This window comes from Hordeum vulgare, chromosome 2H (assembly GCF_904849725.1).
Source record: "Hordeum vulgare subsp. vulgare chromosome 2H, MorexV3_pseudomolecules_assembly, whole genome shotgun sequence".
NCBI lineage: Eukaryota > Viridiplantae > Streptophyta > Magnoliopsida > Poales > Poaceae > Hordeum > Hordeum vulgare.
Genome location: NC_058519.1, coordinates 489,157,157 through 489,178,611, shown reverse-complemented (window position 1 = coordinate 489,178,611; position 21,455 = coordinate 489,157,157). Strand labels below are relative to the sequence as shown.

The following is a 21,455-nucleotide window of genomic DNA, read 5'->3' as shown; positions in this document are numbered from 1 at the left end:
TCCCCTCCAACAGGGCGTGTTCCTCGTGTGGCGTGGGTACCGTAACGGGAAAGCCGTGCGAGCCGGCTGGGCTGATCCAACAACCCTCTACAGCAGCAGACACCGATCCGTCGCCATCAAGATCCATCCAAGGCCACAGGAACACACGGGCACAACAGGGGAGGGGAGGCCCTCCCCTCCGGCGAAACCAAAGCACGGGCGCCCAAATGCAAATCCTATCCGCACCGCCGACCCACCCAACCCAACCCACCCGCACCGCTTGCCCATCCACCCGTGACCCGCCTGTCCCCTCTGCCTCCTCGGCCTCGTGCAGCTCCCCCTCCCCTCCTCTCCTCCCCCTTCCTTCGACCGCGACCGCGACCGCCGCTCGCTGTCAAAACCCAGCCCAGCAGAGAGCAGACCAGTCGACTCAGTCACGAGCAGCCAAATCCCAAGCCAACCCACACACCTCACCTTCCTCCCTCCTCCTCACCACACACGCTACACGCCACCTCCTCCCCGATCCCCTTCCCCTCCCCCGAGAGCAGCCCCCACGTGACCCGGATCCGACCGCGCCCCCGGCCTCGTCCCCCGTCCACGGCCGCGCCGCCCAATTCGCGGCAATTCCTCGATTCCGGCCCGGCCGCAAGCAAGGCCTGCGAGGGCAGATCCATGGAGCTGAGCCGGCCGCCGCGTCCACTCTAGCGCATCGCGAGGAGCTCCTGGTCTCGTCGCTCACCGAGAATTCTCCCACCGTTTGGCTCCGCAGCGATGGCTGCGGCGATGCACATGCCGAATCCTTCCGCGGCCGGTGCCCCAGGTTCGATTCGCCGCCCTCTCTTGTCGCAGTTTCCGTCCTGCCTTTCCGGGAACTGCTTCGGTAAAAAGTTGGTCCGGTTTCTCTCTCGTGGTAAGTTAGGCTTCGCCCGTACTGAGAGACGGTAGCTGATTAAGTGGACTCGGCTAGTTGACTGTTTGTGTAGAAAATTTAGCCAAGCCTCAACTAACTTGAGTTGAGCCGATGCCGATAAATAAACCGTATTGCATGCCAGCCTGTCCATTTTGTTCCCAGTATTTTGGCTGCAATCGCTCCTGTTGATCCGGGTAAATCGCCCTCTATTCAAAGTAATCACGGTGTTTGCGCAATTTTCTGTATTGTTTAGTACCGCACCTTACGGAGTGATGGGTTGCTCTCTCATGCCGATGCCTGTGATGTGAATTGTGATTCGCTTCCTTTTTTCTTCTTCAGAGGCGCGATCCATCCAATTGGAAAAGTATGGATATTCTTGCGACTTAGTATTTTCTATTTTTGTTAATATGCTTGATTTGTGTTGACCCACCCAACCCACCAAGCTGCCCCGCACTGCCGATAAATAGGACTATCGGACACTTCAGTTGGGTAGATTTTTGTGCTTGAACCTTTCTAACTATGATTAGAAAAAATCATGATAAATGATTAAATCTTGACAATCGAAAATTTAGAAAGCAAATAGTGTCGTACCATGTATCCTTCGTCTCTGATGACTTAATATTGTAAATCAATTGCTTCCATGTAGGAATCTTTAGCGATGCACTATTCCGGGAGCTATGGCATGCTTGTGCCGGTCCCCTGATCACGGTACCCAGACAAGGCGAACGAGTCTATTACTTTCCCCAGGGTCATATGGAACAGGTACAAACCGGTTTATATATCTTTTCTGCCTGTCTCATTTGATCAATTCTTCTTGGTAGATATAATATTTTTCTCAAACTGATCATGATTTGCTGTATAGCTTGAGGCATCTACAAACCAGCAGCTTGACCAGTACCTGCCGATGTTCAACCTACCATCCAAAATCCTATGCAGCGTGGTCAACGTAGAGCTCCGGGTCAGTGTCTTTTTTACCTGCCCGCTGCAACATCTTTTCTTTTCTTGGAGTGTCTGGGAAATGGTTGGTCTGTCTATGCGCCTAGAAATATTATTCTTTGCTAACCGGCTGAACTTGTTAATGCAGACGGAAGCTGATTCAGATGAAGTTTACGCTCAAATTATGCTGCAACCAGAGGCTAAAGTGAGTCTTCCTGTTTTAGCTATTGCTAACATGCAAATGGCTTATATTATGCCTTTTGCATGTTGCAATGTACTTTGTTAGTTCAGTTTCATGTTCCTGTTTACATGTACATTCATTAATTTCCCTGTTTGAATCCCCTTAATTAGCAAGATGAGCTCACAAGCTTGGGTCCTGAGCCACAAGAACTCGAGAAAGGCACCATACATTCCTTTTGCAAGACACTGACAGCTTCGGATACGAGTACCCATGGAGGTTTCTCTGTTCTTAGGAGACATGCTGAAGAGTGTCTTCCTCCGCTGGTTAGCATTGGAAGCATTTTTCTTTTACTCCAGTTGATGTCTACACAACTTCTGGCTTATTGAATGGTAGGGTTGCTTTGCAGGACATGTCTCAGAATCCACCATGTCAAGAACTGGTAGCCAAAGATCTCCATGGAACTGAGTGGCATTTTCGTCACATATTTCGGGGTGAGTTTCCAATTTGAGCATTCAGCTTGAAGCCCCAATAAAATTCCTGTCGCTGTGTTCTTATTGTTTAATTGTTTTGGTGTAGCACTTCATGTCAGAATTGAATGCTGAATTCTTACCACTGCAGAAACTTGCAGCATATACTGATCCGTTACTTCATGACTATGTGTGAACTCTTTCTCCCTCTGTCTGGTTCTATCTCACGCCTTCCGGTTGTTTTGTGTTTCAGGACAACCTAGGCGACATCTACTTACAACTGGCTGGAGTGTCTTTGTTAGCTCAAAAAGATTGGTTGCTGGTGATGCATTTATCTTTCTGAGGTACACAATACAGTACTGTAATCTTGTCACGTGGAGGCTATTTTTTATACATTTGCACCTCTCCTGTCTCGGCTTAATTCTGGTGAATGGTAATAAGTAATATTTGTATCATTTGCAGAGGTGAAAATGGCGAGTTGCGGGTTGGAGTAAGGAGGCATATGAGACAAGTAAATAACATGCCATCATCTGTCATATCAAGCCACAGCATGCATCTTGGAGTCCTTGCAACAGCCTCCCATGCAATCTCCACTGGGACCCTGTTCTCTGTTTTCTATAAACCCAGGTAAGGTTCAACCCGTTTTCATCTTTGTTATGCCCGTTGCTGCATGGTAATTCTTATTTCTGGCAACCAAGCAATAATGCAAGATATAGAACATTACCGCTAATGCAAGATAATAAAGATTTTTTTCGCAGTTTTTACCTAATTGCTAGGGCAATTCCTTATGTATGTTGTACATTCTGCTTAGGTGTGAGATAGAAACTCTTGCTCATTTGGTCTATTATACCTGTTATGCATTTATGTCCGAGAATTCACCCAACTATTGTTTCTTTTTACGGAAGTGGGACAGCATTATGGTTGTCGTAATGAGTATTAACAATTGGCGAATTATATTTTTTTCCATACAATCTGGTGTATAAGGCTTAACGGGCCTCTCTGATTTTATTTCCAGAACAAGTCAATCTGAGTTTGTGGTGAGTGTTAACAAGTACCTTGAAGCGAAGAAGCAGAACACTTCCGTTGGAATGAGATTTAAGATGAAATTTGAAGGCGATGAAGCTCTTGAAAGAAGGTAACCTGGGATTGCTTTTGCCAAGAGATGTTGGCTTTGCTCCAACCATCTAGGTGGATATGACAAACATTTCTCTGGTTACAGATTCAGTGGAACAATTATTGGTATTGGGAGCACGCCGACAATGTCAACATCTCCATGGGCAGATTCTGATTGGAAATCTCTGAAGGTATGAAGATTCTGTGTTTTTCAGGGTTCAACTAGAGCTACAGTTGTTCTGGAGTGCTGTAGTGGTGCATTATCATGTTTCCGTGTTTGCTTTTCACATCTGATTCTGTCCTATAATTATTGCCAGGTCCAATGGGATGAGCCTTCATCCATTCTTCGTCCAGATAGAGTTTCACCATGGGAATTGGAGCCACTGGATGCAGCTAACCCACAACCCCCTCAACCTCCACTTAGAAATAAGCGTCCCCGACTTCCAGCTTCACCTTCTGTGGTTCCAGAACTTGCTCCCAAATTTGGTAAGATATATGAACTCCTTAGCACCTGTTACGATTAATATATGTAGTTTATGGAAGCAATGCTCAGCTCTCTCAGTCATGAATATCCTATTTATATATCCATTATCCTTGTGTTTTTCATATCTAAGCTGGTGCTATCTGTATCAGGACTATGGAAGTCCCCAGCTGAACCAAGCCAAACCCTATCATTTTCAGAGCCACAACAGGCTCGAGGGTTATTTACTAATTCACGCTTCTCATCATCATCAAACGTTGCATTCAATCAGTTCTACTGGCCAGCAAGAGAATCAAGAGAAGACTCCTATGCTGCAAGTACTAACAAAGCCACTGTTGAGCGAAAGCTTGAACCAGCTACTGGTGGTTGCAGATTATTTGGAATTGAGATAAGATCTGCTGTGGAAGAAACACAACCTGTGGTAACTGTTTCAGGTGATGGTTATGACCAAACAGCTGCATCTGTAGACGTGGACTCTGGCGAGCTCTCGCAGCCATCCAATATCAACAACTCTGGTGCCCAAGCAGCAAGCAGTGAGCGTGCTCTTCTTGACACCCAAACCCGCCAAGTTAGAAGCTGCACAAAGGTGATAGTTGTCACATTTTGAAGATGCTCAACTTTCAATTCTTGTAGCGTTCAGGGTAATTAAGTAATGATCCTCACTATAATTCCTCCTTAGGTAATTATGACAGGAATGGCAGTTGGAAGAGCAGTGGACTTGACAAAGCTATATGGGTATGTTGATCTTCACCGCAAGTTGGAGGAGATGTTTGATATACAGGGGGAGCTGTGTTCCACACTCAAGAAATGGCAGGTTGTTTATGCCGACGAAGAGGATGATATGATGCTTGTTGGGGACGATCCTTGGGAGTAAGAACCCTTATCACTGTCTATGAATGGATGCAGTTTACCTGTATCCAAGTCCTAATCCTACTCTAATTCATGTTGTTGCAGCGAGTTTTGCAGCATGGCGAAAAGAATATACATTTTTACATATGAGGAGGCCAAGCAATTGGCACCAAAGGCCACCAAGCTGAGCCGTGTGAACTCATCACATGAATCAGTGGCTCCGCAGAGTGGCTCAGACTATCCAGCCTCGTTTGCCAATGCAGATTGCTGAATGCTAAGTTGCTAACTTTTCTCTAATTATCGCTCTTTCTTCCTTTGATCATTCGGGGAAAATGCCCATGATCATCCACTCTACTCGGGAGAGCTACTCATGATTGCTTCACGGACAAAAGACATTGTGTGCGTTGCTGTGGTGGGTTTGGTCCTGTATTAGCAAGGAATGCCTGGACATTTCGCGACGTTTCGTTGCCAGTTGGTTTTATGCGAGAACTGGCGGTGAGCCGCAGTATGCATATTGCCCTAGACCCTGCTTTCGTTGCTTGCTAGTAAATAGGCGTATGTATATATTGATGTTCGGGTATCTGTACGAATTGATGCAATTCAGCAATTGTTACTTTTAGCAGCAGCAACCTTTTCGCTAGTGGTGGCGGTGGTTAGTATGTTTCCTTGTATCGTGTATACTTTTCTCCCTCGTGGAAGCCATCTGTATATATCTAAGTAGTAAAGTTGTGTTTTATGGTCTTTGGCATCTCTGCCTTTTTCTTTCTTTCTTTCGAGATTGAGCATCTGTGCCTTTCGTTCGCTGAGGTCCAGTGTGCTATGTGAACTTCCTGTATGGGAGAAGCTATGTCGGCATGATCGCCCTCCCACTAGGGCCTGTCTGCCTTGACCTAAACCATAATGGGAAGGCAGGAAATGTCTCTTCCAAAATACTCCCTTCGTCCCAAAAATTCTGTGTACTAGCTTTGTTTAAATATGCTTATGTTTTAGCTTTGTTTAAATATTAAAATAATAATTCTTGTCTTATCTTTGTCTAAATACAATATCTAATATTGGATACATCCTTATCTAGACAAATTTATGTCTTAGGTTTGTCTAAATACGGGTGTATCTAGCCACATTTTAGTGTTAGGTACATTTATATTTAGATAGTGTATCTAGCCACATTTTAGTGTTAGGTACATTTATATTTAGATAAAAAGGACTAACCGATGCATGTAGCTCCCACTTGAGCAGGGTTGGTATGGGAGAGGCGAGTGCTAGGCACCGGCCCGAGGGCTCGCGTCGGTTGCATAGCAGCCCATAGCAGCCGTCAGATCAGGCGTCCTTGACTCTTCGCGCGGGTCGCACAGCATCCGCAAACGTGAGCCCCCTTCGCCGGCCATCCTCGCATGCGCCGACGCTCCAGCACGCACCGACCGCCTCGCCTCGCCTCCTCACCGCTGGTTGCCCTCACCGTCGGTCGCCCGTCGAAGCACCATCGATGTAGCTCCATGACTCAGCTCGTCCAGACCGCTCGCCCCCCCCCCCCCCCCCGGCTGCCCCCGCGCTTCGGGACTCAGTTCGCTGCCCCCGCCGGTCGTCGGCGCACTCGCCGCTGTTCATGCCCGTCGGTCTTCACCTCATCGGTCGCACCTTACTCCCTGTGTTGCAAAGGTTGGAAAAAAAGTTTCAACCGTTAAGAAAACAGCTTCAACCAAAAACTTCACCGAGAGAAAGTTGCAAACGTTGACAGAAAAAGTTCCAATCGTATATGGAAAAAGTTTCAAACGCCGCTCCGGATGTAGCATCTCGCGTGGTTACTCCTCAAAAAGTTTCAACCGTGTATAGAAAAGCTTCAACCGTTAAGAAAAAAGCTTCAACCAAAAACTTTAACGAGGAAAAAGTTGCAAACGTTGACAGAAAAAGCTTCAACCGTATATAAAAAAGTTTCAACCGTGGCCTCCGCTGCAGCATCTCGCGTGGCCACCTTCGGTCACCGCCGTCAGGCGCAGCGGCTGCCGGTGGAGAAGCCGCAGCGCTCGTCGACAGCGCCTGAGGTTGCAGGGGGAGGGGGGAAGAAGAGGAAAGAAGAAGGAGGAGGTGGAGGAGGAAGGGGGAGAGGAAAGGAGAAGGACGCGGTGGGAAGGCGAGATCTGATAGATCGAACGCCAGCCACGCGACCGGCAGAGCGTTTCGGCCGGTGCGTTGGCGGAAAACGTTTCCCTATAGGAGAAGCTATGTCAGCATGATCGCCCTCCCACTAGGGCCTGTTTGCCTTGAGCTAAACCATGGAAGGCAGGAAATGTCTTCCAAAATACTCGCCGTGTCCTAACATTTTTGTTTTAGATTTGTCTAAATACGAATGTATCTAACATTAACATTAGATATATTTGTATTATAGACTTTTCTAAATATAGATGTATCTAGTCAGGTTTTAGTATCTAAAGTTCTAGGCAAGTGTAAGACAAATTTTTTGGGACGGATGTAATATGAAGTTATGGCCTCGTTTGGATTGTAGGAATTTTCAAGGATTTGAAACTTGTGGATTTTTCTCCTATGGACCAATTTACATCTGGATCATTTCCTGTGCCTCCCAATTCATATGAATTTTAACACGCGCTCAAACCGTATTTACCCAACAAAAAAATAGAAGTTCAATGCTCTTTCACTCTCTTTACCCTCTCTCGTCGATTCTTGAAAAATATCATGTTCGTCATCTGTGCATCATCCAAAGGGGCATGTCGCATAATTCTTGTGTTTTTTTGATTTAGTAGGATTTCATAGTACATGACACCCCAATCCTACTTTCTCATATTTCTATGTTTTCTCGAATCCTACTTTTTCATATTCCTATGTTTTTAAATTTCTACAATATTAAGAGAGCTGGGTACCATGAAATATGATAGATAACAAATAGAGAAACGGGTACGAGACCGAAAGTGTTGTTCTGCACCACAGCTCACATGAGCTTGTGTAAACAGTAAAATCAGAGTTTTTTATTTTTTGGCATGAAACATTGATGTTTTTTCGTCATGCATGCAAAATTTCGCTAAGAAATCACATTCGGGTTTGGAACATCGATTTTATTTTATTTCAACACCCACACAAATGTGATTTCATAGTGAATTTTTGCACACAATTAAAAAATGTCAATGTTTCTTAAAAAAAGATTTTTTGAATTTTTTCAACATATTTTTGGATTTTTACTATTCAATCGAGCTCAGGTAAGCTTGGTTGCGGAACAGCGGCGTCCGTACGAGACCCATATGCCTTACACTATAGTAGTACACACATCTCCAACATCGACTATCAAATCATCCGTAATCGTTCGGACCCCGCGGTCTAGACGTGTTTTGTCATCTAGTGCGGTTCTGCATCGATTTGTAGGTTGGTCCATACATATTTTCCCCTGTAAACCGTAGAGAAAATTGGGGGGGGGGAGTGCAGGTGTCCGGGCCGCTGCCACGTCCGCGTCTCACAATTGTGGACCACCCAAAACCCTTCTCCCTTGCCCGCCCCTAGTTGCCCGCATTCATGCCGCTATAGAGCGACCGCTCCACATTGGCGCTGGCCCATAGCGTACACAACCTCTCATTATTGACGTTGAAGCGGTGCGTCGGCCGACATAGTGCCACCTCTTACACGCCCAACTAAACACGCCTCCTCCCCACATTCAAATGGCTCTAGACTGTCGTCTTCCTTCATTAAACTCGCGCTTGTGCCGGGAAACCTACTTTGCTAGCCTGTCGTCATTAAACACAATGCGCATTCGCTCCTCGTGTTCGCCCGCTATTTAAACGAGGCGAGACGTCGGGTGAAGAATCACACCATCCTCTGCTCCCCATCTCCTCCTTGCACCATTTTCTCTAAACTCTCCATGGCATTCGGTGTACTGGAACATGATTTCGCCGGCACAAATGCCGTCTGGTTGGCCCGCCGAGCCCACCTGATACGAGCCACGCAACTCTTTGCTCTACCTCCCTCGTCGCTCCAGGCCATTAGTACCAGCGAGGCTCCAAGACGACGCGTCGTGCAGCAACTCACCGCTCCAAGCCAGCTTGCGGAGGAGTAACGACTTGCTGTCCCACCAGCCCATTAAGGGCTAGTGCGCCACCCCTAGGAACATTGGGCTTCCCCGGGTGGGTTGCCCCCTCCGGGTGAACTTCCGGAACCCATTCGTCACTCCTGGTACATTCCCGGTAATGCCCGAAAACCTTCCGGTAACCAAATGAAGCCATCCTATATATCGATCTTCGTTTCCGGACCATTCCGGAAACCCTCGTGCCGTCTGTGATCTCATCTGGGACTCCGAACAACATTCAGTAACCACACATATAACTCAACTATACTAAAACATCATCGAACCTTAAGTGTGCAGACCCTGCGGGTTCGAGAACTATGTAGACATGCCCTGAGGTACTCCTCGGTAAATATCCAATAGCGGGACCTGGATGCCCATATTGGATCCTACATATTCTCCGAAGATCTTATCGGTTGAACCTCAGTGTCAAGGACTCATATAATCCCGTATGTCATTCCCTTTGTCCTTCGGTATGTTACTTGCCCGAGATTCGATCGTCGGTATCCGCATACCTATTTCAATCTCGTTACCGGCAAGTCTCTTTACTCGTTCCCTAATACAAGATCCCGTGACTTACACTTAGTCACATTGCTTGCAAGGCTTGTGTGTGATGTTGTATTACCGAGTGGGCCCCGAGATACCTCTCTGTCACACGGAGTGAGAAATCCCACTCTTGAGACATACTAACTCAACGGACACCTTCGGAGATACCTGTAGAGCACCTTTATAGTCACCCAGTTATGTTGCGACGTTTGATGCACACAAGGTATTCCTCCGGTGCCAATGAGTTATATGATCTCATGGTCAAAGGAACAAATACTTGACACGCAAAAAACAATAGCAATAAAACAACACGATCAATATGCTACGTTCATAGTTTGGGTCTTGTCCATCACATGATTCTTCTAATGATGTGATCCCGTTATCAAGTGACAACACTTGTCTATGGTTAGGAAACCTTGACCATCTTTGGTCAACGAGCTAGCCAACTAGAGGCTTACTAGGGACAGTATTTTGTCTATGTATCCACACATGTATTTGTGTTTCCAATCAATACAATTATAGCATGGATAATAAACGATTATCACAAACAAACAAATATAATAATAACCAATTTATTATAATAATAATAATACTCCAAATATCTACTCTACTATACGAATCCGTTTTACTACTCATAGTTATTCGGATTAGTGTCAAAGCTTGCATCAACGTAACCCTTTACGACGAACTCTTCAACCACCTCCATAATCGAGAAAAATTCCTTAGTCCATTAGTTACTAAGGATAACTTTGACCGTTGTTTACTGATTCAATCCTGGATCGCTCTATGTACCTCTTAATAGACTTGTGGCAAGGCACACATCAGGTGCGGTACACAACATGGCATACTGTAGAGTCTATGGCTAAGGCATAGGGGACGACCTTCGTCCTTTCTCTTTTTTCTACCGTGGTCGGGATTTTGAGTCTTACTCAAATTCACACCTTACAACACAGCCAAGAACTCCTTCTTTGCTGATCTATTTTGAACTCCTTCAAAAACTTGTCAAGGCATGTATTTCATTTGAATGTCCTGTTTATCATTTTGATCTATCTCCATAGATCTTGATGCTCAATATTCAAGTAGCTCTATCCAGGTCTTCCTTTGAAAAAACCCCTTTCAAACAACCTTTATGCTTTACAGATATTCTACATTACTTCTGATCACCAATATGTCAACCACATATACTTATCAGAAATTCTATAGTGCTTCCACTCACTTATTTGGAAATACAAGTTTCTCATAAACCTTATACAAACCCAAAATCTTTGATCATCTCAGCAAAGTGTATATTCCAACTCCGAGATGATTGCACCAGTCCATTGAAGGATCGCTGGAGCTTGCATACTTGTTAGTATCCTTAGGATCGACAAAACCTTCTGGTTGTAGCACATACAATCTTTCCTCAAGGTAACCATCGAGGAAACAATGTTTTGACTTCCTATGTGCAATATTTCATAAATAATGCAGAAACTACTAACATAATTCCAACAGACTTTTAGCATCGCTACGAGTGAGAAAGTCTCATCATAGTCAACTCTTTGATCTTGTTGGAAACATCTTTGCCACTAGTCGAGTTTTTCTCAATGGTGACTTTTCACCATCATTGTCTGTCTTCCTTTCAAAGATCCATCTTTACTTAATAGTCTTACTACCATCAAGTAGTTCTTCCAAAGTCTACACTTTGTTTTCATACATGGATCCTCTCTCGGATTTCATGGCCTCTAACCATTTGTCAGAATCCGGGCCCACCATTGCTTCTCCATAGCTCGTAGGTTCATTGTTTCAACAACATGACCTCCAAGATAGGGTTACCGTACCACCCTGTAGTAGTACGCGACCTTGTCAACCTACGAGGTTTGTAGTAACTTGATCCGAAGCTCAATGATCACCATCATCAGCTTCCACTTCAATTGGTGTAGGCGCCACAGGAACATCTTCCTGCGCCCTGCTGCACACTAGTTGAAGCGATGGTTCGCTAACCTCATCAAGTTCCACCACCCTCCCACTCAATTCTTTTGAGAGAAACCTTTCCTCGAGAAAGGACCCGTTTCTAGAAACAAACACTTTGCTTCCGGATCTGAGATAGGAGATGTGTCCAACTATTTTGGATATCCTATGAATATGTATTTATCCGCTTTGGGTTCGAGCTTATCAGACTGAAACTTTTTCACATAAGAGTCGCAGCCCCAAACTTTCAAGAAACGACAACTTAAGGTTCTCCAGACCATAGTCTATACTGTGTCATCTCAACGGAAATACGCGGTGCCCTATTTAAAGTGAATGCGGTCTTCTCTAATGCATAACCCATAAACGATAGTGGTAATTCGATAAGAGACATCATAGTATGCACCATATCAAAATAGGGCGTGGCTATGATGTTCGGACACACCATCACACTATGGTGTTCTAGGTGGCATGAATTGCAAAACAATTTCCACATTGTCTTAACTGTGTACCAAAACTGGCAACTCAGATATTTATCTCTATGATCATATCATAGACAGTTTATCCTCTTGTCACGATGATCTTCACTCTGAAATAGCTTTGAACTTTTCAATATTTCAGACTTGTGATTCATCAAGTAAATACTCATGTATCTACTCAAATCGTCAGTGAAGTACGAACATAACGATATCCACTGCGTGCCTGAGTACTCATTGGACTGCACACATCAAAAATGTATTACTCCCAACAAGTTACTCTCTTGTTTCATGTGGCATGATTTGCATGTCTCAAGTGATTCAAAATCAAGTGAGTCCAAACGATCCATCTCTATGGAGCTTCTGCATGCATTTATACCAACAAGTTTGGTTTGCATGTCTCAAACGTTTCAAAAATGAGTGAGTACAAAGATCCATCAGCATGGAGCTTCTTCACGCATTTTACACCAACATGACTCAAGTGGTAGTGCCACAACTAAGTGGTACTATCATTATTACTTTGTATCTTTTGGCACCAATATCATGAACATGTGTAACACTACAATCGAGATTCAATAAACCATTGAGGGTAATTATTCAAGCAAATAGAATAACTATTATTCTCTTTAAATGAATAATCGTATTGCAATAAACACGATCCAATCATGTTCGTGCTCAATGCAAACACCAAATAACAATTATTTAGGTTTTACCACCAATCCCGATGATAGAGGGAGCGTGCGATGTTTGATCACATCAACCTTGGAAACACTTCCAACGCGTATCGTCACCTCGCCTTTAGCTAGTCTCCGTTTATTCCGCAGTTTTCATTTCGAGTTACTAATCACTTAGCAACCGAACCGGTATCCAATACCCTCGTGCTACTAGGAGTACTAGTAAAGTACACATCAATATCATGTATATCAAATATACTTCTATCAACTTTGCCAACCTTCTTATCTACCAAGTATCTAGGGTAGCTCCGCCTCAGTGACCGTTCCCCTCATAACGGAAGCACTTAGTCTCAGGTTTGGGTTCAATCTTGGGTTTCTTCATTAGAGCAGCAACTAGTTTTCCGTTTCATGAAGTATCCCTTCTAGCCCTTGCCCTACTTGAAACTAGTGGTTTTACTAACCATCAACAATTGATGCTCCTTCTTGATTTCTACTTTCGCAGTGTCAAACATTGTGAGTCGCTCAAGGATCATCATATATATCCTTGATATGTTATAGTTCATCACGAAGCTCTAGCAGCTTTGTGGGAGTGACTTTGGAGAACCATCACTATCTCATCTGGAAGATTAACTCCCACTTGATTCAAGCGATTGTTGTACCCAGACAATCTCAGAACATGCTCAACGATTTGATTTTTTCTCCTCTTCTTTGTAAACAAAGAATCTTGTCAGAGGTCTCACACCTCTCAACATGGGCACGAGCATGAAATCTCAATTTCATCTCCTAGAACATCTCTTATGTTCCCCAACGTTTCAAAACGTCTTCGGCACCTTGCTTCTAAGCCATTAAGTATCACGTACTGAACTATCACGTAGTCATCAAAACGTGTATGTTAGATGTTCACAACATCCACAGACGACGCTCGAGGTGCAGCACACCGAGTGGTGTATTAAGGACATAAGCCTTTTATGCAGCAATGAGGACAATCCTCAGTTTTACGGACTTAGTCCGTAAATTTGCTACTATCAACTTTCAACTAAATTTTCTCTAGGAACATATAAAAAAAGTAGAGCTATAGCGCAAGCTACATCATAATTCGCAAAGACCATTAGACCACATTCATGATAATTAGTTCAATTAATCATATTACTTAAGAACTCCCACTCAAAAAGTACATCTCTCTAGTCATTTGAGTGGTACATGATCCATATCTACTAACTCAAGTCCGATCATCACATGAGTTGAGAATAGCTTCAGTGGTAAGCATCTCTATGCTAATCATATCAACTATACGATTCATGCTCGACCTTTTGGTCTCTTGTGTTCCGAGGCCATGTCTGCACATGGTAGGCTCGTCAAGTTTAACCCGAGTGTTCCGCGTGTGCAACTGTTTTGCACCTGTTGTATGTGAACGTTGAGTCTATCACACCCGATCATCACGTGGTGTCTCGAAACGACGAACTGTCGCAACGGTGCACAGTCGGGGAGAACACAATTTCGTCTTGAAATTTTAGTGAGAGATCACCTCATAATGCTATCGTCGTTCTAAGCAAAATAAGATGCATATAAGGATCAACATCACATGCAATTCATAAGTGACATGATATGTCCATCATCTTGTGCTTCTTGATCTCCATCACTCAAGCACCGTCATGATCTTGTCACCGGCACCACACCATGATCTCCATCATTGTGATCTCCATAAACGTGTCGCCATCGAGGTTGTCGTGCTACTTATGCTATTACTACTAAAGCTACGTCCTAGCAATATAGTAAACGCATGTGCAAACACAAACGTTAGTTTAAAGACAACCCTATGGCTACTGCCGGTTGCCGTAGCATCGACGTGCAAGTCGATATTAACTATTACAACATGATCATCTCATACATCCAATAAATCACATCATGTCATTGGCCATATCATATCACCACTATATATAGGAGGGAGGGGGAGGAGGCCTGCCTTGATGACTAAGTCCCCAAGGGGCGTCGGCCAGGAGGAGAGTAGGATTCCTACTCCAAATAGGATTGGAAAGTGGAGTCCTTCTCTTCCTTCCCACCTCCCCTTTTTTTCTTTCTTTGGTTTTCTCCTTATGGCGCCAAGGCCCTCTTGGGCTGTCCCACTAGCCCACTAAGGGCTGGTGTGCCACCCCTAGGACCATTGGGCTTCCCCCGGGTGGGTTGCCCTCCTCCCGGTGAACTTTCGGAACCCACTCCTTACTCCTAGTACATTCCCGGAAATGCCCGAAAACCTTCCGGTAACCAAATGAAGCCATCCTATATATCAATCTTTGTTTCCGGACCATTCCATAAACCCTCATGACGTCCGCGATCTCATCCGAGACTCCGAACAACATTCGGTAACCACACATATAACTCAACTATACTAAAACATCATCGAACCTTAAGTGTGCAGATCCTGCGGGTTCGAGAACTATGTAGACATGCCCCGAGGTACTCCTCGGTCAATATCCAATAGCGGGACCTGGATGTCCATATTGGATCCTACATATTCTCCGAAGATCTTATCGGTTGAACCTTAGTGTCAAGGATTCATATAATCCCGTATGTCATTCCCTTTGTCCTTTGGTATGTTACTTGCCCGAGATTCGATCGTCGGTATCCGCATACCTATTTCAATCTCGTTACCGCAAGTCTCTTTACTCGTTCCCTAATACAAGATCCCGTGACTTACACTTAGTCACATTGCTTGCAAGCCTTGTGTGTGATATTGTATTACCGAGTGCGCCCCGAGATACCTCTCTGTCACACGGAGTGACAAATCCCAGTCTTGATCCATGATGTGATCCCATTATCAAGTGACAACACTTGTCTATGGTTAGGAAACCTTGACTATCTTTGATCAACGAGCTAGTCAACTAGAGGCTTACTAGGGACAGTGTTTTGTCTATCTATCCACACATGTATTTGTGTTTCCAATCAATACAATTATTGCATGGATAATAAACGATTATCACGAACAAATAAATATAATAATAACTAATTTATTATTGCCTCTAGGGAATAATTCCAACAGAAGAGACCCAAGGTTGAACCCAAACCCGAGACTAAGTGCTTCTATAATGAGTGGAACAGTCACTAATGTCCCACAAGCGTATGGGATCGCAACAGTTTTCGAGGGTAGAGTATTCAACCCAAATTTGTTGGTTCGCACGACGGGAAGCGAAAGAATATTCTCAAGTATTAGCAGCTGAATGTGTCAGATTCAACCACACCTGAAAGATTTGTGTCTGCAAGCAAAGTATCAGTAGCAAAGTAGTATGATAGCAACGGTGCCAGAAACGATCTGTTGACGACCGACTATTCCTAACTGTTGTATCAATGGCGCGAGTAAAAGGCCTTGTTGACGGGATGTCGGTGCCAACAAATTCTTGCAACAAGTAACAGCGGAGTAGTAAGGAATAGTAGTAGCAGCAGCAAAGTAACAAGTAACAGCAGTAGCAACAGCAGCAGCAAAGTGACGGCAAAGTGGCCCAATCCCTTTTGTAGCAAGGGACAAGCCTAGACAAAGTAATGTAGCGAGAACCAGTAGTAAAAGACTCGTAGGCAGTGGATCGATGATGGATGAGTATGACGGATGTGATTCATTATGTAACAGCTATAACACGGAGAGATATGTGGCTAGCTCCCGTTCGTCGATCTAATGTAGGCATGTATTCCGTATGTAGTCATACGTGCTTAGGGAAAAGAACTTGCATGACATCTATTGTCCATCCCTCCCGTGGCAGCGGGGTCCTAATGGAAACTACGAGATATTAAGGTTCTCCTTTTAATAAAGAACCAGACCAACGCATTAACACGCGGTGAATACATGAACTCCTCATACTATGGTCACCTCCGGGAGTGGTTCCGGCTATTGTCACTCCGGGGTTGCCGGGTCATAACACATAGTAGGTGACTACAACTTGCAAGACAGGATCTAAAACACACATATATTGGCGACAACATAATAGGTTCAGATCTGAAATCATGGCACTCGGGCCCTAGTGACAAGCATTAAGCATAGCCAAGTAGTAGCAACATCAATCTAGAACATAGTGGATACTAGGGATCAATCCCCGTCAAGAACTAACTTGATTACATGATAGATCTCATCCAACTCATCATCGTCCAGCAAGCCTACGATGAGATTACTCACGAACGATGAAGAGCATCATGGAATTGTCGATGGAGAAAGGTTGATGATGACGATGGCGACGATTTCCCCTCTCCGGAGCCCGAAACGGACTCCAGATCTGCCCTCCAGATGAAGAACAGGATGTGGCGGCGCCTCCGTATCGCAAAACACGATGAAACCTTCTCTCTGATTTTTTTCCAAGCGAAACGGAAGATATAGAGCTGAGATTGGGGGCGATGGTGTAACGTGGGCCCCACAAGCCTGCATGGCGCGGCCATAGGGGGTGGCCGTGGCCTGTGGGCTTGTAGCCCACTGGCACGCCCCCTCCGGTGGATCTTTGCGCAGGTATTTTTCTTTTATTCCAGAAAAAATCTCCGTAAATTTTCAAGACGTTCCGAGAACTTTCATTTCTGCACAAAAAACACCATGGCAATTCTGCTGAAAACAACGTCAGTCCGGGTTAGTTCCATTCAAATCATGCAAATTAGAGTCCAAAACTAGGGCAAAAGAGTTTGGAAAAGTAGGTACGACGGAGACGTATCAACTCCCCCAAGCTTAAAGCCTTGCTTGTCCTCAAGCAACTCAGTTGACAAACTGAGAGAGACAAAAGAAAAACTTTGACAAACTCTGTTTAATCTTATTGTTGCAACCATGTCCAACTCATAACCAGAATTTCAGCAAGATCACAAGCAAACCACATAAGCAAATGACATCTAGGTCTCACGTAAACTCATATCAATGGCATAATCAACTAGCGAGCAAATTATAATAAGCCTCAAGTGTCAACACTTCAATCAAAACAACATGAAGCAGTACAAATAGATGGTATCTCGCTAGCTATTTCTGAGACCGCAAAACATAAATGCAGAGCACCTTAAAAGACCAAGGGCTGACTAAACATTGTAATTCAAGGCAATGTAGATCCAGTCATAGTCACACTTAACACAGTTAAAAGCAAAGCATAAAAATGACAGAGGTGCTCTCTAATTGGTGCTTTGTAAGAGGAGGATGACTCAACAGTAACATAAATAGACAGGCCCTTCGCAGAGGGAAGCATTGATTTGCAGAGGTGCCAGAGCTCAAGCTTTTAAAACAGAGATAATAATTTTGGGTGGCATGCTTTCATTGTCAACGCAATGACTAGGAGTTCTCAACATCTTCCACACTACACATGCTATAGGCGGTTCCCAAACAGAAAAGTAAAGTTTTGACTCCCCCACCACCAATCAATCACACTCCACGGCTAGCCGAATCCTCGGGTACCATCCATACCAACATCAATCCTGGGGAGTTTTGTTTGCAATTATCTTTTCGATTTGAGCATGGAACTGGGAATTCCAATTACCGGCCCCTTTCTCATGAATGATTGTCAATAAACACATATCGAGGATAACACGCCTAGAATGGAAGATACCAATAGCCCCCTGTCACCACATGAGCGGTTCGGGCATGCAAAACAGATTATTTCTTGAAGGTTTAGAGAGTGGCACATGCAAATTTACTTGGAACGGCAGGTAGATACTGCACATAGGTAGGTATGGTGGACTCATATGGCACAACTTTGGGTTTATGGAAGTGGATGCACTAGCAGTATTCCCGCTTAGTACAAGTGAAGGCTAGCAAAAGACTGGGAGGCGACCAACTAGAGAGCGACAACAGTCATCAAAATGCATTGAGGTTAACTAACATTGAGTGCAAGCATGAGTAGGACATAAATCACCATGAACATGAATATCATAGAGGCTATGTTGATTTTGTTTCAACTACATGTGTTAACATGCGCCAAGTCAAGCCACTTGAAACATTCAAAGGAGGATACCATCCTATCATACTACATCATAGTCATCTCAACATTCATGTGGACATCCAAGAAAACCATTATAAGCTCCTAGCTAAGTAAGCATGGCATAAGCAACTATGATCTCTAAGTTGTCATTGCAAACATGTTTCTCTCACAACAAAGCTGAATCAGGCATGATGAGCTAGTCATATTTACAAAAACAAAATAGATCGAGTTCATACCAGCTTTTCTAGGCTCAGTCACTTCATCATATATCGTCATTATTGCCTTTCACTTGCACGACCGAATGATGTGAACAATAATAAGAGTGCTCGTGCATTGGACTAAGTTGGAATCTACAGGCAAACACAAAGGAGAAGACAAAGTAACATGGCTCTTTGAAAGCTAAACATGTATGCATGCAAGAGCCACTAAACATTGTAACCAATATATTCTACCTTGACCCAAAGAAAAAGGAAACTATTTACACGGGAAAGCTCCCAACAAGCAAAAGAAGAAAATAAAATATTTTTGGTTTTTCTCAAACTAGACAAACACACGAAAAGAAAAAGAGAAAAGAAAATAAACTAGCACGGATGATACAGTGGCAAAGTGTGAACACCGGCTAACAAAGTGAAAGCATAAGCAAGAATGTTAAGTCGGTGAGAACACGTACTCCCCCAAGCTTAGGCTTTTGGCCTAACTTGTTCTACTCCCAAGGAAGGAAATGACCAACTCCGGGGTACTCCGGAGTGGACTGAGGATGCCACTGCTGTGTGAGCTCCTCTGGCTCCCATTGATAAACTGGCGTCTGGTACTCGACTGGCGGCTCGGGCACGGGCACCTCTGGTTGGGCTAGGCCCCAATATGCGTAGATGTCCGAGGGCATAATAGTGTACTTGCCTGCATGAAGATTGAACAAAGAAGGAGCAGGCAAAGTAGTAGTCTCACGAGTACTCTGACTAAACACCAGGTTATAAATCATCCTTCTACTTATATCTCTATCAAGAAAGTCATGGCGAACCATGCTATCGTAATCTAAATATCTCTTGGGAAGAAGAACCTCTTCTTCCTCCTCCAGTCTAATGAGTATCTTAAAGTGTCTAGCAAGACGAGTAGCATAGATACCTCCATAGACAACACCTTTAGAACGGTTCAGGTTCAACCGTTGAGCTACTATAGCGCCCAAGCTATAAGTTTTATCGTTATAAAGGGCTTCGCGCAAGACCACAAGATCTGGGGAACTAAGTGACCCATCTTTCCCACGGCCAATAAAACATTTTCCCACAAATAGTGAGAAGTACCGAAGCACGGGAAAATGAATGCTAGCATCTCTAGCGCAAGACACTCCTCTCTCCTCTCCTACAACAATTGTACCAATGAAAGCTTCCAAGTCCCGTGGACGAGGTTCATGAATATCCCCAACGTAACGTAATTTGCAAACATTGCAAAAATCCTGGAGTGACATGCGCTAGGGGATATCATAAAGTTTGAACTCAACCATAGGAGGATTCTTTCTCGGATAGAAGTTAAAGCTTTGTACGAAGATATTAGTGAGGAGGAGGTATTGCGGACACTTATCTTCAATGAAGGCGGTAAGGCCTACGTTCTCCACCAAGTGATAAAAGTCATCATAAATTCCAGCGGCGCGTAAGAACACATCGCTTGGCCACTCGCACGCTCGAACTTCTGCGACTCGAGGGACCGGATACTTGGGCTTCTTCTCACTCCCATCATCCTTGGGGTCACGGCTTGACGAGCCTCTTAAGAACCTCCTCATCTTTTCCCTTTTCTATCTCTGAAAATTTCTGAAATTTTTAGTGATTCTAAGGAAAAGTGAACAAGGATCAACGAAACTCATAGCAACTACTCCCACAAGTGCCTAGAGGCCATATTACGCATCAAAACTACTTGGGACCAACTAAAATCAGCATGCAAAGCTCAAGAACATGGTCACCAAGGCATCAAAAATACGCGGAGTATAAGGCACTAGAGCAAAACCTAATTGGACCAATGGAGGAGTCACTTACCAAGGAGTAATTTCCCCCAAAATAGTTCGGAGAACGGTGATTTGAGCAAAGAGATCAAAAATCCCAGCAAGAGGAGCAAGAACACGGGTTTGAGCTATGAAATGATTTTTTCTGGAGGTAGGAGAAGCGAATGAGAGCAAGAATGAGTGGAGGGGGTGCCTGTGGGCCCCACAAGCTAGGGTGGCGCGGCCAGGGGGGTGCCCGCGCCATCAGGGCTTGTGGCCCACTGGTGTGGCCCCCAGACAAACTCTTTGTCTCAAAATATTTTCAAAAATTCCAGAAAAAATCATACTTGATTTTCACGACGTTCGGAGAACTTTTATTTTCGGGGTACTTTTCCGCGAGACGCTAAAACAGAAAACAGGGAAAACTAAACTAAACCTATCATTTTTCTTCTAAGCAACCAAAAGTGAAAGCTTGAAACAGAGGTTTGTGACTCCTTGATTCATCCATCTCATGGTCATCGAAAGAAATCCAATGGGGTTGATCAAATCCCCTTGACAAAACTTTCTCGAATCGGAAAAGAGAACGGAGAATTTTCGAATAGTCACTAGGTCACCTCAATGGGGATGTGTATCTCCCCAACAAGCAAATCATACTTCATCTTGACACGAGGTATAGGGCATTCAAAGCTCCCGATAAGAATCGATGAAGTTTTTTTGATAGCATTGATGCAATGTACTCGATATTGTTTCTTCGGAAAATGCACCGTATGCTCTTTACCGTTGACAAGGAAAGTGACATTGCCTTTGTTGCAATCTATAACAGCCCCTGTAGTGTTTAAAAAGGGTCTTCCGAGGATGACAACCATGGCATCGTCCTCGGGAATATCCAAGATAACAAAGTCTGTTAAGATAGTGGTGTTAGCAACCACGACAGGCACATCCTCGC

General features: G+C 44.3%; 1 protein-coding gene across 1 annotated transcript; it reads left to right on the top strand.

The window, feature by feature from the left end:
- Positions 1-359: 359 nt before the first annotated feature.
- Positions 360-5,658, top strand: LOC123426793 (auxin response factor 9). Its single transcript, XM_045110682.1, has 14 exons — positions 360-799; positions 1,536-1,651; positions 1,752-1,847; positions 1,974-2,030; positions 2,177-2,329; positions 2,413-2,497; positions 2,727-2,817; positions 2,936-3,100; positions 3,489-3,608; positions 3,693-3,777; positions 3,904-4,072; positions 4,220-4,653; positions 4,747-4,937; positions 5,022-5,658. The coding sequence occupies exons 1-14, from the start codon at positions 751-753 to the stop codon at positions 5,185-5,187; spliced, it is 1,977 nt and encodes a 658-aa protein (XP_044966617.1). The 5' UTR covers positions 360-750; the 3' UTR covers positions 5,188-5,658.
- Positions 5,659-21,455: the final 15,797 nt, after the last annotated feature.